The 26,104-nt window shown below is 43.2% G+C and overlaps 1 protein-coding gene across 3 annotated transcripts in view; it reads right to left on the bottom strand.

The window, feature by feature from the left end:
• Positions 1–25,708, bottom strand: part of LOC126249507 (uncharacterized) — a 155,632-nt gene extending 129,924 nt beyond the window's left edge. The window contains exon 1 of one of the 3 annotated variants that reach the window (XM_049951170.1): positions 25,618–25,708. Coding sequence is in view for 1 of the 3 variants with exons in the window: in XM_049951162.1 (XP_049807119.1) it covers positions 25,580–25,581 (2 nt within the window). In the remaining 2 variants the exon portion in view is untranslated. Of the gene's footprint in view, positions 1–23,569; positions 23,695–25,579 lie in introns of those variants that run through there. The other 2 variants (XM_049951162.1, XM_049951178.1) reach the window with 2 other exon arrangements.
• Between the last annotated feature and the right edge of the window lie 396 nt (positions 25,709–26,104).

Raw genomic sequence — 26,104 nt, 5'->3', positions numbered from 1 at the left:
CGCAAAGATGAGGTGTCTAAGTGAGCTGAGCATCAAACAGCATGCCAAGAAAGCGATGTCTCTCCTCAATACGAAGGAGTTCATTGGCAAGGTAGAGCTCTGGATGGAGGAGGCTGAGAACTGAAAACCATGGTTGGATGCCCAAAAATGTGCCTTACGGATAGCTCCCTGCAGCCACCATTCAGCGACACTGATGCTTGAGGAACTGTAATAAAGACAAAAGTCATCAGCATATAGAGAGGAACAGACCGATGAGCCCACCGCAGACGCAAGACCATTAATCGCCACCAAAAAGAGGGGAACACTGAGAACAGAGCCCTGCGGGACACTGTTCTGAGTATGAGCAGACGTAAAATAAGTGCAAACTCTAACCCGAAAGGAGCGATGGGAGAGGGAATTCCGTATAAAAATCGGACGTGGACCCCGTAAGCCCCATTTATGCAGCGTAGCAAGGATATGATGGTGCCAGGTGGTATCGTACGCCTTCCGAAGATCAAAGTAAACAGCAACTAGATGTTCTCACCGAGTAAAAGCTGTATGAATAGCCGACTCTAGCGAGACTAAATTGTCGATCGGTAGATCACTGAGCGGCCCTGACGGAAGCCCCCTGTTGCTGGGACACGAGGCCCTGAGCTTCAAGGATTCACATGAGCCGCCGACTCACCATCCGTTCCAGGAGTTTGCACATAACGTTGGTAAGGCTGATAGGGCGATAGCTATCAACCACCAACGAATCTGCACCAGGTTTCAGCACCGGGATGGTAACGCTATCCTGCCAACGAGTTGGGAAAACGCCCTCCGTCCAGGTGCGATTAAACAGGGCGAGTAATTCACCCTGACAGTGCTCCGAGAGATGGCGAAGAAACTGGTTGTGAATTCGGTCTGGACCTAGAGAGGTATAGGGGCAAGCTGTAAGGGCACTTTGGAACTCCCATTCAGTAAACGGGGCGTTGTATCGTTCCCAATGGTGCGTGCGAAATGACAACTGCGTAGCTCAGCCTGCTCTTTAATGGCGCGGAGTTCTGCGCTGTAGCCTGCTGTCGCGGAAATACGAGCGAAGTACTCTGCCAGATGTTCGGCGATGGCAATTGGGTCAGTACAAAGTGTACCCCGAAGAGAAGGGCAAGGGACAGACGCATGAGGGCGAAAGCCAAAAATGCGCCGAACCCACGACCACACCTGACATAGGGAGGTGCGAAAACCTATGGAGGCAACGTATCGCTCTCAGCAGTCCTGTTTGCTCCGCCGGATTAACCGCCGAGCCAGGGCCCGCAGCTGTTTAAAGGCAACCAGATTCTCTAGGGAAGGATGACGCCAGTGTCGTTGCAGGGCACGCCGGCGATCCTGGATGGCTTCTGCAATCTCTGGTGTCCACCAAGGGACTGACTTACGCCTAAGGGTACTTGAAGAACAGGGGACAGTTGCCTCGGCAGCAGAAACAATGGCCATAGTGACCTTGGCCACTGCCAAATCAATGTCATCAGGAAGCGGAGCAATGGCCATAGTAGCTGAGGTGTAGGCTGCCCAATCGGCTCCACAAAGAGCCATGGCAGCCGGTCAGGGGGTTGGGATTGAAGAAGAGAAACCAGGATAGGAAAGTGGTCGCTACCACAGATGTCGTTGTGGACCCTCCAACTGAGGTATGTAAGAAGACCTGGGCTACTAAGAGAGAGGTCAATGGCCGAGTATGTGCCATGAGTCAAGCTAAAATATGTGGGCGCACCAGTGTTAAGGAGCCAAATGTCCTGCGGTGCCAAGAGAGCCTCAACGTTCCGACCCTGGCCCGAGATCTGGGCCCCACCCCATAAAGGGTTGTGGGCATTAAAGTCCCCCAAAAGGAGGAATGGCGGGGGAAGCTGGGCGAACAAGGCAGCTAGGTCGGCAAGAGGGACAACCTCATCCGGGGGAAGGTACAGGGAACAGATGGTAAGCTCCATTCCTGCCCAGATTCTAACAGCCACAGCCTCGAGAGCCATGTGAAGTGGCACTGGGGCACTAGGAACAGTGGCAAGAACATAAAACACAGACACCGCCAGACACCCTGCCGTATACTACGCGATTCTTATAGTAACCCCGGTAGCCACAGAGGGAGGGGGTCTGCCGAACAGGAAACCAGGTTTCCTGTAGGGCCGGACAAGTGGCCAGGAAGTGGCACAAAAGCAGTTTCAGCTCAGCAAGGTGGTGGAAAAAACCACGGCAATTCCATTGAAGGATAATGGTATCCGACTGTGAAGACATGAAAGAACCTGGGGGGGATAGGTCACGCCTTAGAAGTGCTCGCCGCCACCGATTCCGAAGCAGCCTGATCAACTTCCATAGGAACTGCAGGTCGAGCAACATTTAGCTCCTGAGTTGCCTAGATGCTCCACATCATCTTCAGGTGCAGTGGTGAACTTTTCTGTCTCTACGTCCTTCTCTTTTTGCTTTTTCTTCTTTCTGGTAGGGTCCCATTTGTCCTTCAGTTTATCAGGCTGGGTGGGCTTTTCTGACCCAGTCTCATGGACCGAGAAAGACCTGGAAGCCATACGGCCCTCAGGTGGTGGCTTTTTCAGCCACTGGCTGACATCTGGAGGGGCAGTAATCGTGGAAGAGAGGGCACCAAGCGATCCCTTCCACGTGAGGGGAGCCGGAAGAGGCAGGCACTTCTCCAGTTCAGAGGTGGGGACTTCAGTCCCCAATGAAGGAGAGGTTATTACTCCTGATGTTGACAACAGGGGAGCAACGGAAGACTGTGTTCCCCGAACTATCAGGGGGGCAGGAATAGACGGCTGGGCTGGAGGACCCACAAAAAGCAGCTGAGCTTGGGGGCTCATCGCCAGGGAAGGCGACGTCGAAGCTGCTGCAGCAAACATCGATGAATTGCGCACAGGGTGAAGTCTGTTTTACTTGCATTTAGCCTCTGTGTAAGTGAGCCTGTCCAAGGTCTTTCTGTTCTTTTCGATAAACTGCACAGTCTGATGAGCAAGGCGAATGTTTCTGTCCGCAGATGACACAAACAGGGGGCGGGGAACAGGGGGTGGCGAACACGGGACGTTGGGGTGGGAGGCACGTCCACAATCCCGACAGGTAGGGTTGGCGTCACATCTCGATGACATATGCCCAAACCTCCAGCAATTAAAGCAGCGCATGGGAGGAGGGATGTAAGGCTTAACATTACATCAATATATCACCACCTTGACCTTCTCAGGCAGCGTTTCTCCCTCAAAAGGCAAGATGAAGGCGCCGGTGGTGACCCTACTATTCCCTGAAGACACCTCATACAAAGTGGACACCGCGGCGGTCCATATTTGCACAGAGCTCGTCGTCAGACTGCAACAACAGGTCACGATCAAAAATAAGTCCCTGAACCATATTGAGGCTCTTATGAGGCGTAATGGAGACTGCAACATCACCGAGCTTGTCACAAGCAAGCAATGCCCATGACTGTGCTGGGGATGCTGTCTGTATGAGGACTGCTCCAGACCTCATTTCAGACATGCCCTCAATTTCTCCAAACTTGTCCTCTAAATTTTCCACAAAAAACTGAGGCTTTGTGGTCAGAAATGAGTCCCCATCTGTTTGGCTGCAAACCAGAAATCAAGGAGAATACGTCTCACCAGGTAATTGTAAACTGTCAAAGCTGCATTGGTAAAGTACCGGAACTTCAAGCGCTGATAGAAAGCACCGAAGCTGAAATCGTTATAGGTACAGAAAGCTGGCTGAAGCCAGAGATAAATTCTGCAGAAATTTTTACAAAGGCACACACGGTGTTTAGAAAGGATAGATTGCATGCAACCGGTGGTGGCGTGTTTGTCGCTGTTAGTAGTAGTTTATCCTTTAGTCAAGTAGAAGTGGATAGTTCCTGTGAATTATTATGGGTGGAGGTTACACTCAACAACCGAGCTAGGTTAATAATTGGCTCCTTTTACTGACCTCCCGACTCAGCAGCATTATTGGCAGAACAACCGAGAGGAAATTTGGAATACATTTCACAAATTTTCTCAGCATGTTATAGTCTTCGGTGGAGATTTCAATTTACCAGATATAGACTGGGACACTCAGATGTTTAGGACGGGTGGTAGGGACAGAGCATCGAGTGACATTATACTTAGTGCACTATCCGAAAATTACCTCGAGCAATTAAACAGAGAACCGACTCGTGGAGATAACATCTTGGACCTACTGATAACAGAGAGACCCGAACTTTTCGACTCTGTATGTGCAGAACAGGGAATCAGTGATCATAAGGCCATTGCAGCATCCCTGAATATGGAAGTTAATAGGAATATAAAAAAAGGGAGGAAGGTTTATCTGTTTAGCAAGAGTAATAGAAGGCAGATTTCAGACTACCTAACAGATCAAAACGAAAATTTCTGTTCCAACACTGACAATGTTGAGTGTTTATGGAAAAAGTTCAAGGCAATCGTAAAATGCGTTTTAGACAGGTACATGCCGAGTAAAACTGTGAGGGACAGGAAAAACCCACCGTGGTTCAACAACAAAGTTAGGAAACTACAGCAAAAGCAAAGAGAGCTTCACTCCAAGTTTAAACGCAGCCAAAACCTCTCAGACAAACAGAACCTAAACGATGTTAAAGTTAGCGTATGGAGGGCTATGCATGAAGCGTTCAGTGAATTCGAAAGTAAAATTCTATGTACTGACTTGACAGAAAATCCTAGGAAGTTCTGGTCTTATGTTAAATCAGTAAGTGGCTCGAAACAGCATATCCAGACACTCCGGGATGATGGTGGCATTGAAACAGAGGATGACACGTGTAAAGCTGAAATACTAAACACCTTTTTCCAAAGCTGTTTTACAGAGGAAGGCCGCACTGCAGTTCCTTCTCTAAATCCTCGCACAAACGAAAAAATGGCTGACATCGAAGGAAGAACAAGGAATAGAAAAGCAACTGGAATCACTCAACAGAGGAAAGTCCACTGGACCTGACAGGATACCAATTCAATTCTACACAGAGTACACGAAAGAACTTGCCCCCTTTCTAACAGCCGTGTACCGCAAGTCTCTAGAGGAACGGAAGGTTCCAAATGATTGGAAAAGAGCACAGTCTTCAAGAAGGGTGGTCGAGCAGATGCGCAAAACTATAAACCTATATCTCTGACGTCGATCTGTTGTAGAATTTTAGAACATGTTTTTTGCTCGCGTATCATGTCGTTTTTGGAAACCCAGAACCTACTCTGTAGGAATCAACATGGATTCCGGAAACAGCGATCGTGTGAGACCCAACTCGCTTTATTTGTTCATGAGACCCAGAAAATATTAGATACAGGCTCCCAGGTAGATGCTATTTTCCTTGACTTCCGGAAGGCGTTCGATACAGTTCCGCACTGTCGACTGATAAACAAAGTAAGAACCTACGGAATATCAGACCAGCTGTGTGGCTGGATTGAAGAGTTTTTAGCAAACAGAACACAGTATGTTGTTCTCAATGGAGAGACGTCTACAGACGTTACGGTAACCTCTGGCGTGCCACAGGGGAGTGTTATGGGACCATTGCTTTTCACAATTTATATAAATGACCTAGTAGATAGTGTTGGAAGTTCCATGCAGCTTTTCGCGGATGATGCTGTAGTATACAGAGAAGTTGCAGCATTAGAAAATTGCAGCGAAATGCAGGAAGATCTGCAGCGAATAGGCACTTGGTGCAGGGAGTGGCAACTGACCCTTAACATAGACAAATCTAATGTATTGCGAATACATAGAAAGAAGGATCCTTTATTGTATGATTATATGATAGCGGAAGAAACACTGGTAGCAGTTACTTCTGTAAAATATCTGGGAGTATGCGTGTGAACGATTTGAAGTGGAATGATCTGATAAAATTAATTGTTGGTAAGGTGGGTACCAGGTTGAGATTAATTGGGAGAGTCCTTAGAAAATGAAGTCCATCAACAAAGGAGGTGGCTTACAAAACACTCGTTCGACCTATACTTAACTATTGCTCATCAGTGTGGGATCCGTACCAGATCGGGTTGACGGAGGAGATAGAGAAGATCCAAAGAAGAGCGGCGCGTTTCGTCACAGGGTTATTTGGTAACCGTGATAGCGTTACGGAGATGTTTAATAAACTCAAGTGGCAGACTCTGCAAGAGAGGCGCTCTGCATCGCGGTGTAGTTTGCTCGCCAGGTTTCTAGAGGGTGCGTTTCTGGATGAGGTATCGAATATATTACTTCCCCCTACTTACACCTCCCGAGGAGATCATGAATGTAAAATTAGAGAGATTCGAGCGCGCACGGAGGCTTTCAGACAGTCGTTCTTCCCACGAACCATACGCGACTGGGATGGAAAAGGGAGGTAATGACAATGGCACGTAAAGTGCCCTCCGCCACACACCGTTGGGTGGCTTGCAGAGTATAAATGTAGATGTAGTAGATGTAATTTAGACCATCGTTCCTCCCCTGATGTGGGCAGGAAAGGGAACGATTGGGGGTCATTCTGTAAAGCACTGAACTTTCCTTTCTTAGAGACTTGTGCTTGCACACGTGAGAAAGGAATGAAAGAGAAATCGGAGTAGCAGGAGTAGCAGTAGTAGTAGTAGTAGTAGTAGTAGTAGTAGAGGGGTTTTTGGGCGCACGACAGCAAGGTCTTCAGCACCCGTTCAGTAACTTAGTGAGACAGGTGTCAAGAAGAAAACTCAGAACATTTATATAAAACGGAACATAAAACACGGGGAACAATCATTGAAAAATATGTGCTCACCCACACCAAAGTGTGGGATGAAGCAGAGCGTCAGCAGTAAAACATGGACAACACAGGAAGAAAATGATAGAGGGAGCTAAAACAATGTAGCAGATGGAAGTGGCTGGCTGACCGCAAGGGAAAAAGGCGAGGAGTCAGCCACTCTGCAATACACTAAAACCTCCAGCCTAAAAGTTTAGGCCAGAGTCCAGACACGTCACAAAACTTAAAAACCCTAAACACACACGTCTCATCATTAGCTAAAACAGAAGGCAGATCCCCATCAACTTGTGCTTCTGCCCTTGTATCACTGTATAAAATGCAGTCTGTTAAAATGTGCCGGACAGAGATTTGCACACCACAATCATCACAAAACGGACGATCCTCCCGCCGTAATAAAAAGCTATGTGTGAGAGGACAGTGCCCGATGCGAAGACGTGTGAGGGCCACCTCTTCCCGCCTGAGCAACCGGCAGGAGGAACGGCACGGCCGAGTGGTTGACTTTACCAAGCGCAGTTTATTGGCCGTCACCGCCAGCCATTCGTCCTCCCACAACTCCATGCACTTCCTGTGGAGTGCAGTAATGACTGACTGCAAGGGGATAGGACACTGGACCACATCCTGCTCTCTGCAGGCCTCCTTGGCAGCCCGATCGGCCTGTTCATTGCCCCATATTCCGACATGACCAGGCACCCAGCAGAAGGATACCTCTTTACCCTGCCGTTGGAGCAAGTACAGTTGGTCATATATCAGCTGGACCATCTGCTCAGTCGGGTATAGGTTCTGCAGTGATTGTAAGGCACTAAGAGAATCGGAGCAGAGAAGAAACCGATCGCCCCTACCATGATGCATCTGCTCCAGTGCCTTCAGGATCGCATGGAGCTCCGCTGCGAAAACGGTATATTCAGCAGGGAGGCGAATCCGGGTAATATGATCAGGGAACACCACAGAACAGCCAAGGAAATTCTCCTGTTTGGAGCCATCAGTGTAAACGACAGTGAAACCGTGATGCACATCTAAAATGTTAAAAAACAGAGACTGGAATGTAAAATCTTTTGTACCATCTTTCTTAAAATGGGTCAAATCTAAAATAAGTTTGGGTCGCCGGAGGAGCCAAGGTGGAGATCTGCTCCAACCGCGACGTAAAACACAAAGACCAGCCATAGACATCAAAGCGAGGCAATCCAGTGCGTGAGTCCCATAGGGCTGCATCGCACGTTGCCGGTTATGAAATAAACGTGCCAGAGGAGGCTGAGCAATGGTATGGTATGCAGGTGTGTATGGTGTGGCCAAAGTTTTATACGCCTGGCGGACCGTAAGTAGCCGTCGCCGCATATGAAGTGGCGGTTCACCAGCCTCTGCACAGAGGCTTGGTATGGGGCTAGTTCAGAATGCCCCAGTGGCCAACCGAAGCCCTTCATGGTGCACAACGTCCAACATTTTTAAGTAAGAAGGCCTCGCAGACCCATACACCGTGCACCCAAAATCGAGCCGAGATCGCACAAACGCCCTGTAAAACTGGAGCAGACAAGTCCTGTCATCTCCCCATGTACTGTGGCTAAGACATTTTAAAATACTTAAAGCCTGAAGCGACCGCCGTTTCAGGTCTTTCAGATGAGGTAACCACGTGAGCTTCGAGTCAAAAATGAGCCCCAGAAATCTCACCGTGTCTTTAAAAGTAAGAATAGTGTCCCTCATCCTCAACTCAGAAAAGGTTAAAATCGAACGAGAACGGTTAAAAAGAACACATGCAGACTTCTCGGTGGAAAACTTAAAACCACTCGTCTGCGCACAGTCATCCAAACGTCTAATAGTAAGTTGCAACTGACGCGTTGTCGTTGCAAGGCTGGAAGACGAGCAAAACAAAGAGAAATCATCCACAAACAAGGAACACTGGACAGGACTTTTCACTATGGACGTAATGCTATTAATAGCGATGGCAAAGAGAGAGACACTTAAAACGCTACCCTGAGGGACACCGTTCTCCTGCTCAAAGCGATCAGACAGGACGTCACCAATTCGGTATCTAAAATATCGTGGCGAGAGGAAAGACTGAATAAAAAGAGGAAGACAACCATGAAAACCCCATTCGTGAAGTTGCTCCAGGATGAGACGCCTCCAAGTGGTATCGTAGGCCTTCTCGACGTCGAAAAATACACCTAGAAGGTGATGACGGCGGAGGAAAGCTTGTTGTATAGCCGCCTCCAGGAGGGCAAGGTTATCAAAGGTGGAACGAAACCTCCTGAACCCACACTGAAAGCGACTAAGGAGTTGCCGCAATTCTAACATCCAGACAAGGCGACGGTTGACCATCCGCTCCAAGGTCTTCCCTATGCAACTAGTGAGGGCAACACTACAGTAGCTGCTCGGGCTCGTGCAGTCTTTCCCAGGTTTTAAAAAAGGAATTAAAACTGCCTCACGCCACGCGTCAGGAAAGTGACCCGATGCCCAAATGGCATTAAAAAGTGCGAGGAGGAGTACTTTGTTGCGCATTGTGAGGTGCCATAGCATACTGTAATGGATCCTATCATGACCAGGGGATGTGACACAAGCTCCAGACAATGCAGAATCCAGCTCCCACATAGAAAATTGGCAGTTGTAAACTTCATGAGAGGTGGACTGGAAGTCCAGACTACATCTCTCAGCAACGGCTCTATGGCGCTGGAAACCTGGATCCTGACTGGTTGTTGTAGTAACTGTCGCAAAATACGCTGCCATAGTCTGGGCAATGTCTCGCGGATCCGTGTGGAGAGCGCCGTTATTCATTACAGAAGCTATGGGGCACCTCCCTCCTCTGCCAGAAATTCTCCTGGTGGTCTCCCACACAATGGAACTTTTGGTGGAACGGTTAATAGTGTTCAGGAACTGTTGCCATGACCTCTTCTTGCTCTCACGAATAATGCGGCGACATCTTGCCCTCGCCACTCGAAAAGCTGCAAGATTCTCAGCAGTCGGCCGACACTTGAACCGACGCAGAGCCGCACGCCTGGTCCTGATTGCAGAGCGGCATTCGGCGCTCCACCAAGGCACAGGTGGCCTCTTCCGGTAGCCTGTGGACTGGATGCTGCAGCGGCGTGGTGGACCGTTTTGGTAATATGATCCACCCACACCTCAACATTCGCACAGTGTTCGAATTGGACCAACTGGCTATAATGTGTCCAGTCAGCTCCACTGAGCACCCATCGTGGTGGTCTCCTTTCGGGGCCCACGCCATCTGGCAGGTGAATCCAGATTGGGAAATGATCACTGCCATGCAAGTCAGTGACCCCTTCCCAGTGAGCACTGGTGACAAGAGCTGCAGAGCAAAGTGAGAGATCAATGGCAGAGAACGACCCAGTCGCTGTGCAGAAATGAGTACTCTGTCCTCCATTGAGCAAGTAGGCACAGGATGACAGGAGAAGCCTCTCAATTGCTCTACCCCTGGGGCAGGTAATTGCAGAGCCCCAAAGCACATTGTCGGCATTAAAATCACCACAAATAATGAATGGCTGGGGGAGCTGTGTAAGAAGGTCGGTGAGGGCCGCTTCATCAAGTGCATCATGTGGGGGCAAGTAAAGGGAACATACAGTCAATGGAAGACGCACGTGCACGGACACAGCGACAGCCTGTAAAGTCATCGTAAGTGAGAGAGGCGAGGAGTGGTAGTCTGTCCAGACGAAAATACCTACGCCTCCTCTAGCTCCCTCTCCACGCAGGTCGTCCTTTTTGTGGAGTGTATAGCCTCTTATCTCAGGGGAGTATGATGGATGGAAATAAGTCTCCTGGGGACATAGACACAGTGGTCTATCCTGAGACGAAGTTCTTCCACATGCGTCCTGAACCCTTGCAAGTTCCACTGCAGTATGGGAGCCATCTATGATGGGGGTAGCACCTTCATCCTGTCTCGCCGACGAGACCGCAGCAGGTGGAGGAGCAGGCGTGGGGCGAGATGATGGCCCCACAAATACATCGTATTCCATCAACTCTGGGGAAGAGTCAGATGAAGCCTCACGTAAAACAACATCCGCATGGTCAGATGGTTTACCACAGGATTTGACCCGCTGTTGCTGCTGTACAGGAGCTTTCTGTGGTTTGGTGGGCTTTGGGGGAGCTGATGTGGGAGTGGTAATGGGCTTGGGAACAGCCTCAGCTGTTGGAGGTGCCAGGGGCTGGCCCAAGTTCGCCGCTGTACCTTTGTCTGCCATTCGAGTAGGGGCTACTGGCTCTGAAACACTGGCTGTATTGCAAGTGCACTGACAGCTGCAGGTGTTGGTGCCAACACTCACCACCTCGGTCTGCGTTGAGGCATCGACTTTTGGAGTAGGCTTCTGAACTAGGGATGCAAAAGATGTAGCAAATGTGGGAGGTTGCATCGACTTATAGATCTTCTTGGCCTCATCATATGGGATACGCTGGGATGTTTTTATTTCCTGGACTTTGCGTTCCTCTAAAAATATTCGGCAGTCCCTACTCCAAACAGGGTGGTTTCCAGAGCAATTGATACATCTGGCTGGAGACGAGCAACCAACTCCTTCATGAGCAGCCCTACCACAGTTGCCACAAGTCGCTTCGCCTTTACACCCTAAGGTGGTATGCCCAAAACGCTGGCATTTAAAACAGCGCATTGGAGATGGGAAATAAGGCCGCACACTAAGGCGAAGGAAGCCAGCTTTAATATGTTCTGGAAGTTTCGTGCTACTGAAGGTCAGAATAAAAGAGTCGGATTTCACAAGATTGCCATCAACCCTCTTCATGATGTGCTGAACATCAACGATACCTTCCGGAGCCCACTCACGTTGCAGTTCGTCTTTGGGAATGTCGACTAGATCCTGGCATGTCACAACACTTTTGCTATAATTCAAGGTGCTGTGCAGTTCAGTGTGTATGGCATACTCCCCAAGGCATTTAGCAGCTTGCAGGTTAGTGGCTTGCTGGGAAGTGGAAGTTTCCACGAGCAAGGTCCCATTACGCACACGCTTCACTGATTTTAAGGAGCCACAGATGCCCTCCAGACCCTTTTGTATATAGAAGGGCGAAACCTTCTCAAAACTACCATCCTTCCGTTTTACAATGAGAAACACATTCTGATTACCAGAATGCATTCTGTTACTAAAGACTTGACTTGTCAAAGATGTGCTGCAGTCAGGCGGACTGACTGCACGAGCCCTCTTCAGAGACTGGGTGTTCGAACCTTCCAGCGGCCCACCCTTTCCGCTGGGAGGAGGTAAAGAGGAATTCGAAGGATCCATCTCGGTCCCACGAGCAGCTAGGGAACTAGAAGTCCACCTAGACAGAGCCCCGCGTGCCTAGGTAAGCCTTATACAACTGGGGTGCGGCAGGTGCCCCAGAGGTTGCCCGCTTGCGACTGTTCCACCCCAACAGCCATGCATCTTATAGGCGCGCAGCACACCGTAAGATTGAGGGGTTTTTATAGAGGTTTACCGTCCTCTAAATTCAGGTGGTCAAGCCAAGATTACCATTCCCCGCAGCACACAACATTCCACCACCACGCCATACGGTGGTCGCTGAAGCATGTCCGGGGGTTACGGTGACAGGAGACTGGCGGCGCTGACCAGTCCCCAGCTCAGGACCCCGGGGTCGCCAAGCCCATACTCAGCAAATGAATGCTGAGCCCCTACTTATACCTCCCAAGGAGATCATGAATGTAAAATTAGAGAGATTCGAGCGCGCACGGAGGCTTTCAGACAGTCGTTCTTCCCGTGAACCATACGCGACTGGAACGGAAAAGGGAGGTAATGACAGTGGCACGTAAAGTGCCCTCCGCCACACACCGTTGGGTGGCTTGTGGAGTATAAATGTAGATGTAGTAGATGTAATTTAGACCGTCGTTCCTCCCCTGGTGTGGGCAGGAAAGGGAATGATTGGGGGTCATTCTGTAAAGCACTGAACTTTCCTTTCTTAGAGACTTGTGCTTGCGCACGTGAGAAAGGAATGAAAGAGAAATCGGAGTAGCAGGAATTTTGCCTAGAGCATAATTTAATCATTATTAACACTTGGATCAAGACTCAGGTAAGAAGGTTGTGTACCTAGTAGAGACCATGCAACTCTGTCAGCTTCCAGACTGGCTACATAATGGCAGGGCAGACTTCGAAACCAGGTGTGCAACTGAGTCATTTCCAGGTGCAGAGAGGGATTCTAGCCATAATTTATTGGTTATGAACTGTAAATTAAACTGAAGAAACTGCAAAACCATAGCAAAATTAAGGTGATGGGGCAAGTAGGTAGGTAGTTTCATGTTCCACGACTCATTTTACATCCACATGTACAGTTAGGTTCAGAACATTTTTAAGTTATTTATTTTTTTATTTTTATGGAAAGAAAAACAATATACATAAGTGAGCAAGTAATTCCTACCATCCACATTTTACAAACTACAATAATACAAATTATTCTATGGAATAGGAGGAGTTGCCAAGGAAAAGTTTTCTCAGTTTTTCAAATTTTACTTTGGTGTCTAACAGAAATTTTATATCACTGGTAAGTGATCAAAAATTTTTGTTGCAGCATTGTGCACCACTTTTCGTGAGAACGACAACCTTGATGTGGAGTAATGAATGTCTTTTCCCTCTGGTGGTTGTAATCATGTACACCACTGTAGCTGGAAGTCCTTCAACAGATTGCGACCTGGTGTTGGGATCTGACTCAGAGAATGCCAATTTTATTTTTTTCTGATGACATCGCCCTCAGTAGTTCCCTCCCAGAGATGTGAATGGGGGAGTATTTTACCTCCGGAAAGTTTCACAGAAGACACCACCATTACTTAACCATATAGTAGTGGGAACACGCTAGTGGACCCTCAACCTGTGGTCATAGCCCACTTTTGGGTAAAAACAATTTTAAATTAATGTTTGTTAGTTCACCTACCCTTAAAGATATTTATTACTGTTTACTCATGTACAAATACATACAACTCTATGCTAATTCTAATGCATGCAACTGATTTGATCACTGTCACTTCCATGTTTAATGTGTTAATGTCCCTCATCCATGCACACATATTTATAACTGTTAAGCTTTTGGTACCTTCTTTGTAATCGATGCCTTGAAACGAATTAAAAAAGGTTGCTCTTTTTGAACTGTAGGGGAATATTTAGAACAAACTGATCTGTAGTCACAGAATGTCCCACTCCTTAAACTGATGTCTACAAGATGATCATGGGTGCGCACTATATATTATACTAACAGCAAGTTTTTGAGCAAAGAGGACTTTCTTTCTTAAAGATGTGTGCTACCCCAGAACATTATTCAATAAGGCATCAGTAAATGAAAATATACAAAATTCAGGGAGTAGAAATAAAAACCTTGAGCTTTGCTGTCAGAGATAGTAAAGGACTTAGAAGAACAATTGAACAGACGACATTTTGAAAGGGGGACATAAGATCAACAACAACAAAAGCAAAACAAGAATAGTGGAATGTAGTAGGATTAATCATGTGATACTGAAGGAATTAGACTGAAAAACGAGAAATTTGAAGTAGTAGATAAGTTTTGCTATTTTGGCAAAAGAAAAGTGTTCCTGGAGAAGAGAATTTTGTTAACATCAAGTTTAAGTGTTAGGAAGTCTCGTCTGAAAGTATTTGAACAGTGTAGCCATGTAAGGAAGTGAAACATGGATGATATACTGTTTAGACAAGAAGAGAATAAAAGCTTTTGAAATGCGCGGCTACAGAAGAATGCTGGAGATTAGGTGGGTAGGTGACATAACTAATGAGGAGGTACTGAATAAAACTGGAGATGAGAAAAATTTGTCGCACAACCTAAATAGAAGAAGGGATAATTTGATAGGACACATTCTGAGACATCGCGGGATCACCAATTTAGCATTGGAGGGAAGTGTGGGGGGTAAAAATTATAGAGGGAGTCTAAGAGATAAAAACAGTAACTAGGTTAAGAAGTATATAAGCTGCAGTAGTTATTTGCAGGCTTGCACAAGATGGTATAGCATGGAGAGCTGGGTGAAACCAGTGTGTGGGCTGAAGACGACAACGACAACGACAACAACAACAACATGTCAACTTACTGATTTGTCCCTCCCCGAAATTTGCGATGAGTAACTGCAATTGTGGCTGGATTGTGTTGTTTTAAGAGTTCTAAAATGTGCTTTTTCAGTTTAAACTCTCATCAATATCTAAACCTAATAATTTTGAAGTTCACACTCTATTATTTACTCATCATGTGTTACACTTATCAATGGTATAGCACCCCTAGATGTGCAGAACTGAGTATGTCTTGCCTTTTTAAAATTGAGGGCGAGACCATTCATTGAAAACCAGTCAATGATACTTTTAGGAACTCTGTTTACCATTTCGTCTGTTTCTGTAAAAAGTTTGGACTGATTACAATACTAGGTCCATCTGCAAAAAGGATCCAATTCTGGTTTTTGTACATTACGTGGATGGTCGTTTACATGTATGCAGAATGACAGTTGGCCTAAGATTATAAATTGGGGAACACCATATGTGATTTCTCCCCAGTCGGAATTAAGAACACAGATTACATTGGCTGAATTACTAAGTGAAACTTTCTGTATTCTTTTGGTTGGATATGACATTCATTGGTTGACTATACCATCAATCCCATGAAACTTCAATTTACCTATGAGAAAACTACAATTCACATAGTCAAATGCTGTACAAAAGACATAGAGAATACCTAACACTAATCTGTTATTTAATGCATCGATAAACTGAAGGAATAAGGGTCTGTTGAGGGTTTTCACAGTACGCATAAGACAACATTTAACTGAAAAAGAGAAAGTAATACAATATTAGACGAATGGGTAGTTTTGAGCAGTAGTGAATGCAGTAGAGGATGAAATACATAAAAAGGCACCACTTAGCAGATATCCTTTTATGAAACTGGAGATATTTAACTGGAAAAAATGAGGGAATATAACACTGTAGTGAATGACGCAGGTGAAATGGAATATAAATGTCTAACAAATGAAACTGACAAAGTGCAAAATGTCTAGGCAGGAATAGCTATAGGGCAAATATAAGGCCTTAGAGGTAAGCATAATAAAGACAGATTCAACCTGCAGGAAAATTCAACTAACATTTAGAAAAAAAGAAGCAGTTGTATTAATGCTGGCACACAAGTAACAAGCAAAGAACAGTATGAAGGTAGTATCTGTTTCCGAACAAACAGATACCATTGATGACAGTGCAGCTTCTCTAGAATGAAATGAAAATTAAATCAACACTCTAGCTGCAAGCAGGCATTGTTATACATCACTGGGGACATGTTGAAAATGTGTGCCCCGACCACGACTAAAACCCGGGATCTCCTGCTTACATGGTAAACACTCTATCCATCTGAGCCACTGAGGGCACAGGAAATCCAGGATCCGAGTCCCGGCCAGGGCACACATTTTCAACATGTTCCCAATGATGTATAACAACGCCTGTTTGCAGATAGGGTGTCGATTTAATTATCATGTCATTCTAGAGAAGCTGCACGGTCATCAATGATATCTGTTCTTTCGGGAACAGATACTACCCTCATATATAGTTAAAATATGGCTACCCAGCCACTGACCTTCTTGTGCGAATGCACACACTACGCCCCAACTTGTACAGGTCTTGGTAGATTAATCTGCCATGAGTAATGAGTGTGATGGGCAAACATCTATTAGACGCACTACGAATGTAGTAGTGTGGACATGTTGGGAATATGGGTCTTATGGGGATCGCACAAGGGATAAGTTCCTGGCACACTATCCTCTATGCCCTCAGTGGCTCAGATGGATAGAACGTCTGCCATGTAAGCAGGAGATCCTAGGTTCGAGTCCCGGTCGGGGCACACATTTTCAACATGTCCCCAATGATGTATAACAACGCCTGTTCGCACCTAGGGTGTCTATTTAATTACCATTTCAAAGACAAGAATTCTGGAAAAAAAAAAAAAAGGCGGTGAGATATATAGATGGACATGGAACTATCCGAGAACAATTTGACAGAGCACTGGAAGAGCCAAATCAAAACAAGATCCTTGAACAGAAGGTGTTCCATCAGAATTAACGTGATTCGTTGGAAAGCCAGCCACGACAGAACTATTACATACGGTGTTCAAGATATATTAAACTGACAAACTACCCTAAGACCTCAAGAACAATGTTGTTGTTGTTGTTGTTGTTGTTGTTGTGGTATTCAGTCCTGAGACTGGTTTGAAGCAGCTCTCCATGCTACCCTATCCTGTGCAAGCTTCTTCATCTCCCAGTACCTACTGCAACCTACATCCTTCTGAATCTGCTTAGTGTGTTCATCTCTTGGTCTCCCTCTACGATTTTTACCCTCCACGCTGCCCTCCAACGCTAAATTTGTGATCCCTTGATGCCTCAAAACATGTCCTACCAACGGATCCCTTCTTCTAGTCAATCCTATTCAATACCTCCTCATTAGTTACGTGACCTACCCACCTTATCTTCAGCATTCTTCTGTAGCACCACATTTCTAAAGCTTCTATTCTCTTCTTGTCCATACTAGTTATCGTCCATGTTTCACTTCCATTCATGGCTACACTCCATACAAATACTTTCAGAAACGACTTCCTGACACTTAAATCTATACTCTATTAACAAATTTCTCTTCTTCAGAAACGATTTCCTTGCCATTGCCAATCTACATTTTATATCCTCTCTACTTCGACCATCATCAGTTATTTTACTCCCTAAATAGCAAAACTCCTTTACTACTTTAAGTGTCTCATTTCCTAATCTAATTCCCTCAGCATCACCCGATTTAATTTGACTACATTCCATTATCCTCGTTTTGCTTTTGTTGATGTTCATCTTATATCCTCCTTTCAAGACACTGTCCATTCCGTTCAACTGGTCTTCCAAGTCCTTTGCTGTCTCTGACAGAATTACAATGTCATCGGCGAACCTCAAAGTTTTTACTTCTTCTCCATGAATTTTAATACCTACTCCGAATTTTTCTTTTGTTTCCTTCACTGCTTGCTCAATATACAGATTGAATAACATCGGGGAGAGGCTACAACCCTGTCTCACTCCCTTCCCAACCACTGCTTCCCTTTCATGCCCCTCGACTCTTGTAACTGCCATCTGGTTTCTGTACAAATTGTAAATAGCCTTTCGCTCCCTGTATTTTACCCCTGCCACCTTCAGAATGTGAGAGTATTCCAGTCAACATTGTCAAAAGCTTTCTCTAAGTCTACAAATGCTAGAAACGTAGGTTTGCCTTTTCTTAATCTTTCTTCTAAGATAAGTCGTAAGGTTAGTATTGCCTCACGTGTTCCAATATTTCTACGGAATCCAAACTGATCTTCCCCCGAGGTCCGCTTCTACCAGTTTTTCCATTCGTCTGTAAAGAATTCGCGTTAGTATTTTGCAGCTGTGACTTATTAAACTGATAGTTAGGTAATTTTCACATCTGTCAACACCTGCTTTCTTTGGGATTGGAATTATTATATTCTTCTAGAAGTCTGAGGGTATTTCACCTGTCTCATACATCTTGCTCACCAGATGGTAGAGTTTTGTCAGGACTGGCTCTCCCAAGGCCGTCAGTAGTTCAAATGGAATGTTGTCTACTCCCGGGGCCTTGTTCGACACAGGTCTTTCAGTGCTCTGTCAAACTCTTCACGCAGTATCGTATCTCCCATTTCATCTTCATCTACATCCTCTTCAATTTCCATAATATTGTCCTCAAGTACATCGCCCTTGTATAAACCCTCTATATACTCCTTCCACCTTTCTGCCTTCCCTTCTTTGCTTAGAACTGGGTTGCCATCTGAGCTCTTGATATTCATACAAGTGGTTCTCTTCTCTCCAAAGGTCTCTTTAATTTTCCTGTAGGCAGTATCTATCTTACCCCTAGTGATACAAGCCTCTACATCCTTACATTTGTCCTCTAGCCATCCCTGCTTAGCCATTTTGCACTTCCTGTCGATCTCATTTTTGAGACGTTTGTATTCCTTTTTGCCTGCTTCATTTACTGCATTTTTATATTTTCTCCTTTCATCAATTAAATTCAATATTTCTTCTGTTACCCAAGGATTTCTACTAGCCCTCATCTTTTTACCTACTTGATCGTCTGCTGCCTTCACTACTTCATCCCTCAAAGCTACCCATTCTTCTTCTACTGTATTTCTTTCCCCCATTCCTGTCAATTGTTCCCTTATGCTCTCCCTGAAACTCTCTACAACCTCTTTTTCTTTCAGTTTATCCAGGTCCCATCTCCTTAAATTCCCACCTTTTTGAAGTTTCTTCAGTTTCAATCTGCAGATCATAACCAATAGATTGTGGTCAGAATCCACATCTGCCCCTGGAAATGTCTTACAATTTAAAACCTGGTTCCTAAATCTCTGTCTTACCATTATATAATCTATCCGATACCTTTTAGTATCTCCAGGATTCTTCCAGGTATACAACCTTCTTTTATGATTCTTGAACCAAGTGTTAAAGAACAATGTAACAATTACAATTACAGTTCCAAAGAAGGTAGGTGCTGACAACTGAACATTTCCAAAACATCAGTTTAACAATTCATAGCTGCAAAATATTGACACGAATTATTTACAGAAAAATGAAAAAAATCAGTAGAAGCCAGCCTCAGGGAATATCAATCAGAATACCATAGAAAAGTGGGAACAGAAAGGGCAATACCGACCTTATGATAAATCTTAGATTTGTCAACAAAAGATAAAACTATCTTTATAGCATATGTATATGTAAGAAAGGTTTTGACAATGTAAAGTGGAATACACTCATTGAAATTATGAATATAGCAATGATAAAATAAAGGGAAAAATGTTATTTACAATCTGTACAGAAATCGGACAGCAGTTACCCAAAGTCGATGGATGTGAAGGGGAAGCAGTGATTGGGAATGGAGTGAGACGGAATTTAACCTATACCCTATGTTATTCAGTATGTAAATTGAGCACACAGTAAAGGAAACCAAGGATACATTTGGGAAGAGGATTAATGTTCAGGGAGAAGAAATAAAAACTTTAAGGTGTGCCTATGATATTGTAATTATGTCAGACAGACCTATGAACACTGAAGAACAGTTGGATGGAAAGGACAGTGTCTTGGATAGAAGTTAAATGATGTAGGGTGAAGTGGGTTAAGTGTAACCACGTTTTGGCATAGTTCAACTTTGACACAAAATTGCCAACTTGTTATTGAAGATACGATTTTGAAATTTCTCATGCTTAAAGTTTCACTTATTGACTTTTAAACAATATAAATTTTGTTTTTGAAAAAAAAAATATATGGTCAGATAATTGTTTTCAAAATGTTGTGTTGTGAGGTTACACTTGCCCCATGGTTCGGGGCAAGTGTAACCCTGCATTGTTGTACCCATACAGAGCATTGTAAAAGAGACTTGGGGTAAGTGACCTGATTACCCTATTTTTAATGAATCTGAGGATTTTTAAATTATTAAAATATCTTAAATTTTACTCAAGATATGAACTTTTTTGCACACGCCTCTTTGTATATTATGAAATACACAGAAAATCTGAGCTAAACTAAAAAATAAGTGTTAGCCTAAACCATAAAACACTGAAACAGAATGCTTCATAGATGATTTATTTTTGTTTTAGGCCAGTAATTTATTAGTTTAAATTGTACAAAAGTAGTATTTTTTCTTTAGTAGGCAATTTAACAAAAATAATAAAATATCTATTATCAAGAGAAAAGAAAAATTCACTCTATAAGTTCACTTTGTATTATCTTTCATGGTAATTGAACTAAAGTTGTTGGCAATTTGTGTTTAATGCTAAACTGCCCTAATTCAACTTCTTATATTCACACTTAGGCCCTAACTATTATTTAGTCACTGAATGTTGTATGAATCAAATGTAACACCAAATGTCAGGTCTCCCCTGCGACCCAAAGTAGGCTCAGGCAGCACTGAAATGACATCAGAGGATGGAACTTCCGTCTCATCTCTTCTATCAGGCCAGTAGAATGTGGTACCATGCTTTGTCTTATTTTTGCATCTGAGGAAAATCACTTCTGGATCTCTTAAATCACTAATTTTGGTAACTTGGCCAATAAAATGAACTTTCTTGCATTTTGTTGCAAAAGCTACCAGAACATAGTTTCCAACTGTAATTTTATCTTTGGCTTTACAAAAGTTTGCCTCTTTTTCTTCTTCTTCTTCTTCACAGTTTATCATTTCTTTCCTGGCATCGTCCAGTGTTATTACGGTCCCATTTTCTTCATCACTACTTATTAAAGATAGAGACGTAGCTTCCACACAGTCTATGGCTGCATTATCGTGAGCTGGCAATGGATTTGTTTCTGCCAAAGATTTGGTATGCGCTACATATCTTTTATATGCCTCTGGATCATATTTAGTTTTATCAATTACTTCTCTACTGTAAGGGAATATTCCTGCTTTTTGAAAACCACTTTTCAACAATTCAGGTGGTGTTCCTTTCCATACAGCAGTGAGGAGATTGGAAAAGTCACATTTGCTAATTTTTACCCCTTGATGATGTCTCTGGTGACGAGTTAACTTCTGGTCCCAAGTAGATTTCACACTCTTAAACACAGCTACATCCATTGGCTGCAGGATGTGACTTGAATGAGGGGGCAGCTTTATTATTGTAATATCATTTTCAATTGCACTTTTAATCACACGGTCATCAATGTGTGTAGTGTGGCCATCATAGATTAGAAGGATAGGTCTATGTGGACCACAAAATTTCAAAAAAGATTTTTCAAAATAATTTTAAAAAATGTCTGACTCCATCCATCCATTTACTGAAGCAGCATAGCAGGTTTCAGGAAAAGGAGATTGTGGTGGTGGTGCCATCCAAGTGTCCCAGACATTGTTACCCTTGAACACTTAAGGCAGGCAGCTTGTCCCCATTTGCATTACCACCAAGCAACACAGTGGTAGTTTCCCTAGCAGGTCCCACTGTGATTCTTGAAGAGGGAAAATTAGTTTTACCAACAACTTTGGTTTTTGTTGGGTCTAGAGAAAAACTAGTCTCATCAATATTAAATATCTGCTTTGGTTTGTTTTCAATGTCTAAGTCTGAGTGTTTGTTTCAGAATATCAAAATACCCCTCAATGATGAAAGGATCAGAGATAGCTTTTTTTCGTGCATATTCAAGGGTCTGTGGCTTTTTTATAGACAGTTTATGCCTTTTCTTGAACCCCAGGAACCAGTCTTCTCCAGGTATACAATTCTTGAACGGGTTCGGTATTTTATTTCTTCTTATGTACTTCCCAACCAATTCCAAAACTTCCTTCCTGCTTAGGCCCCACCCCCACTTTTCTAAAGTTGTCAGTCCATTTGCTAGTTGCTGCTCTTTTTCATATGGGATTACTGTAGATCGTCCTTGAGAAACACTTTTAACACCACAAGAACCTTTTATGTGCTTCTGAAGTGTTGAGTACGGTATTTGATATTTAGCACTAGCCTGATGTATTGTACAAATTCCTCTTTGTATATCATCAATTGCACTGGAAAACTGTTTTTTTTTTTTTTTTTTTTTTTTTTTTTTTTTTTTTTTTTTTTTGTAGGAAGTAGCACGGTTAGTCTTCCTCTGGTAGTTCCTAACCATTTTGGCACTTTATGTTTCACAGATAAAACTTGGCCTGCCACACTGTCACAAATCTGAAATAAAACAATTTAACAATGGGATAGATAAGTTATGAAAGATTAGGTTTACTCATGTGTGACTAATTTTTCTAAGAGAAATACATTCTAACCTTGCTGATGAGCCCTCAGTAGTCCAACCTCTCAATACACCGACACACATATGAAACGACAACACAGAAATGAATTATCATGCTCAACATTGTTGTCAGTCAAACAATGCTTCACATACTGTACTACAATCGAAATTGTGGCATTCTTTACAGTTCTGAGTCATATTTTATAAAAGTAAACGTGGTTTAAAAATATAGTAGACTTAAATAAAAAATAAAATATATCTCACACACACTCAGTAGGCCTACAAATCCAGCACATCAGGTATTCTGGTGTCCATATGTACAGGAAGGCCAGTTTAGTTGATCTAGTGTGATGGCAAAAACAAGGTTACAGCTTAAATAACTAAATCTGTTCCGATAAGTTTGTTTGGGGCAAGTGTAACCCCCCCCCCCTGGTTACACTTGCCCCACATGGGAAAAAGTTGGGGTAAGTGTAACCATGTCTGGCATATCAAGAGCTTTATCAGTAGAGTAAAATGAATCTCATATTTGAAATTATCATGCAAAAGTTAGTTTGTAACCAAAAAATTGTGCAGTTATCTTTAAAACTGCAAAAGTGACAGACCACCAAAGTCTGAGCATGTCACGCTCACAGAGTGAAAATGTAGACGTCAATTCAAGTCCAAAAATTAATTACCAATTTATGTCAGATTTGACAACTTATGGTTAAATATAACAAAGAAAGGAGTAAATTAACATGTGTGATAGGTCAGAGGTAATAATAGAGCTTCTTTAAGGCACCATAAGCCGTGGTTACACTAACCCCATGGTTACACTTACCCCACTTCACCCTACACGAAGAAAAAGTAAAACTGTGGTAATGGAATGTAGCCAAATTAAATAAGAAGCCATGGAGAAGTGGACTAGCAAGTGATACATTAAAAGTAGTTTACCAGCTTTTGCTGTTTGACCAGTAAAATAAGTTAACTGATGATAACCAAAGTTGAGAGCACATAAAATGCAGAGTGGTTACATCAAAAAAGCATTTCTGAAAAACAGCAATTACCACAGACATTGAAAACTATTATCTTCCCAGTGTTGTCTAACATTTTCAAGTAGTTTAACTGTTGAGAGTGTAAGTTATAACCCCCCTCCCCCATAAAAACGACATCACGGGGGTCAAAATTTGATAGTTAAATGCCTGCAATCTTATGGCATCAAATTCACCAAAGCTTATTTAATACTGATGAATAGTTACCTTGTTGAAACAGTCACTGTTCAAAGCTGGAAAGTTCTATTTCACTCTTGGCAGTTTCCATTTTCACTGTACTGAATCATTTATGGATGCAAAATTCAGTAGCCCTAACTACTTATGGGTTATGGTCTAAAAGTGATTCAGTTTCCTTCATAACAACTCCCACTAAAGTTTTTAAAAAAATCATTCATTCAATATTGCTGTAGCATCTTCAAAAATAAGACACTGGGTAAGTCACAATTTGGTTTACACCATTTCTGTTGGAAAAGTTGCAATAAAATATTTAAGGGAAACAAAATTGTTAAGGCTTTCGTGGCCACTTGTTGACAAACTGCCTATTGGCTTCTGTCTCGGGTTCTTCGGCCGACATTCATCTAATGATTTTTCTGACGTTTCGCCAGCACGAGTGGCTGGCATTGTCAAAGCTTCACCCTCCATTGCCGGTGGTGAACGTCGGCCGAAGAACCCGAGACAGAAGCCAATAGGCAGTTTGTCATTTAAGAGAAAGTTTCAGCAACTTGCATTTTTAGTGATCTGTGTCATACCACTACACACTGCCCTTTGTAGAACAACCAGTTTAACTTATATTCCATCAATAGCAAGCAAAGAGTCATGTTAGATACATCTACTTGTTTGAAGAATTATCTTCTGACTGAATCCAAATCACTATCGGCATGCCAATGCGGGCATTTTCATCAAGAGTTCCACCACTACAGTAATCTTGCTATACACTGAATTCCTATTAGGCTGTTGAGTCAGTACAACACAGTAAAGTGTCGCCTATATGATGACTGCTCTGACAGACACCGTTCAAAAGCTAAGCAGTATATTCCTAATCTTGGTTATGTGACTGTCTAATGATCAATGCCTCAACAATACAATGAGTAGTGAACTTCATAGTTTCCATTAATATAACTCCGTTACTGCAACAATAAAACACAGAACTTCCTCTGATGATGATGGCAACGTTCTAGTAAGAGTCCACAACAGATGTACCAAGATAGGGCACTAAAACTAAAATTTCAATTAAACTAATTTACTGGTCTTCTACAAACAGGTCATTTTAAACAGACAATACACAATTCCATTTAAAGCAGAATGTAATTGCGGGAAGATAAATACATAAAAGTGGATGTCCACAGTTTCTGTAACTGAATAAATCGATCAAAACAAGGATTGGAAATCACTAATCTCAAATGTTTAAGTTCAGTTGTTTTTGATATGTGCAGAATCACCGATTTTGTTGCTGAAATGATCTGAAGCAACACTCCTAAGACCGTACGGAATAATATCATAGGGTGGATCTAAAGACAATTGTAAAACACTAACACAAAATTAGTAACAAGTATTAAAATTATGTCGCATATATTTTCAAGCCTGATGTGCATTAGACAACAGTTTACACAATTAGATAGATTAGGAAAGAACCGAACACAGTTACTTGAGCCTAGAGAGTTTCCTTATATGGAATATGTTCTGAAAACCCTAGGTCCACATCGGTGGATGAGGTAATGAAACTTTCTGACACTATCAAATACAACGCTGTTCTGAGTGATATTTAATGAGGCACTACGATTGAAACGCATATATTAAATAGTATGGAGTAATTGTGTTCATAATTGCGTATTTCGAAAAAATTCCTCCAAATCGTTAACACACTCTCTCAAAACTTCGCCGTTTTGGGTACCATTTATTGCCTAAAATTTCGGGAATTATGGCTCTGCGCACCATAGTTATTGATTGACTTTTACGATATTTACTCAGAAGAAACACATCGCGCGACATAAAACAGGGCCGCCAGGAAGCTAACATAAAGGACACTCATGTGGAAAATACGTGGAAAACTTCAGTAGATTGGTTCAACATAAACTAAGAAATTTAACACTTTCTACCAGTTAGCCTTTGGGTCTTTTAAATTGAAATATAACTTGTTTCGCGTCTTAATGTGTTACACAGTTTGCTAATCGCATATGCACACTAATAATATTGTTTGGAAAAGATCTAAAAACTCACATCGAGTACAGCCAACAACATTACAACTACACTGTCACCAGTCACAAATAACAATTTCAAATCGTTTTAACCGCTTCTACCAAAGACGAGGAATGCAATCACAAAGATATACACATATCACAGGACTTTGCAAACGACCACGGAGATGACAGACAATTATCAAGAAAGTCTGGCTGGGTCGTCCAATAGGTGCTGTAGGATAATGCTGGATTGACTGTAGCAACGAAAGTCACGCAACAATTCATGGCATTCTATAGTGTCACCGTGAAATATCACACAGTACGCAACGTTAAAATAATCGAATTTGTTACAGTGTTTAATGTGCAGGTTACAGCAGTAGAGTGGTGAAAAGCGAATAGAAGTAAAAATAAGAAGAGTTGTGTTATATGGTGGTTTGAAGTCAGAGTGGGTGGGCCTGCCGTCATCTCAAATAGCCTAAAACATTAGCAGACTGCTGTTTACAATTGCTTCTTGATCGTTATTTTTCTAGAGTGCACCCAAAAACTGTCTTAAATACTTTACGTC

This window comes from Schistocerca nitens, chromosome 1 (genome assembly GCF_023898315.1).
Source record: "Schistocerca nitens isolate TAMUIC-IGC-003100 chromosome 1, iqSchNite1.1, whole genome shotgun sequence".
Taxonomy (NCBI): domain Eukaryota; kingdom Metazoa; phylum Arthropoda; class Insecta; order Orthoptera; family Acrididae; genus Schistocerca; species Schistocerca nitens.
The sequence above is the reverse complement of the archived record's forward strand: the minus strand, read 5'-3'. Positions and strand labels throughout refer to the sequence as shown.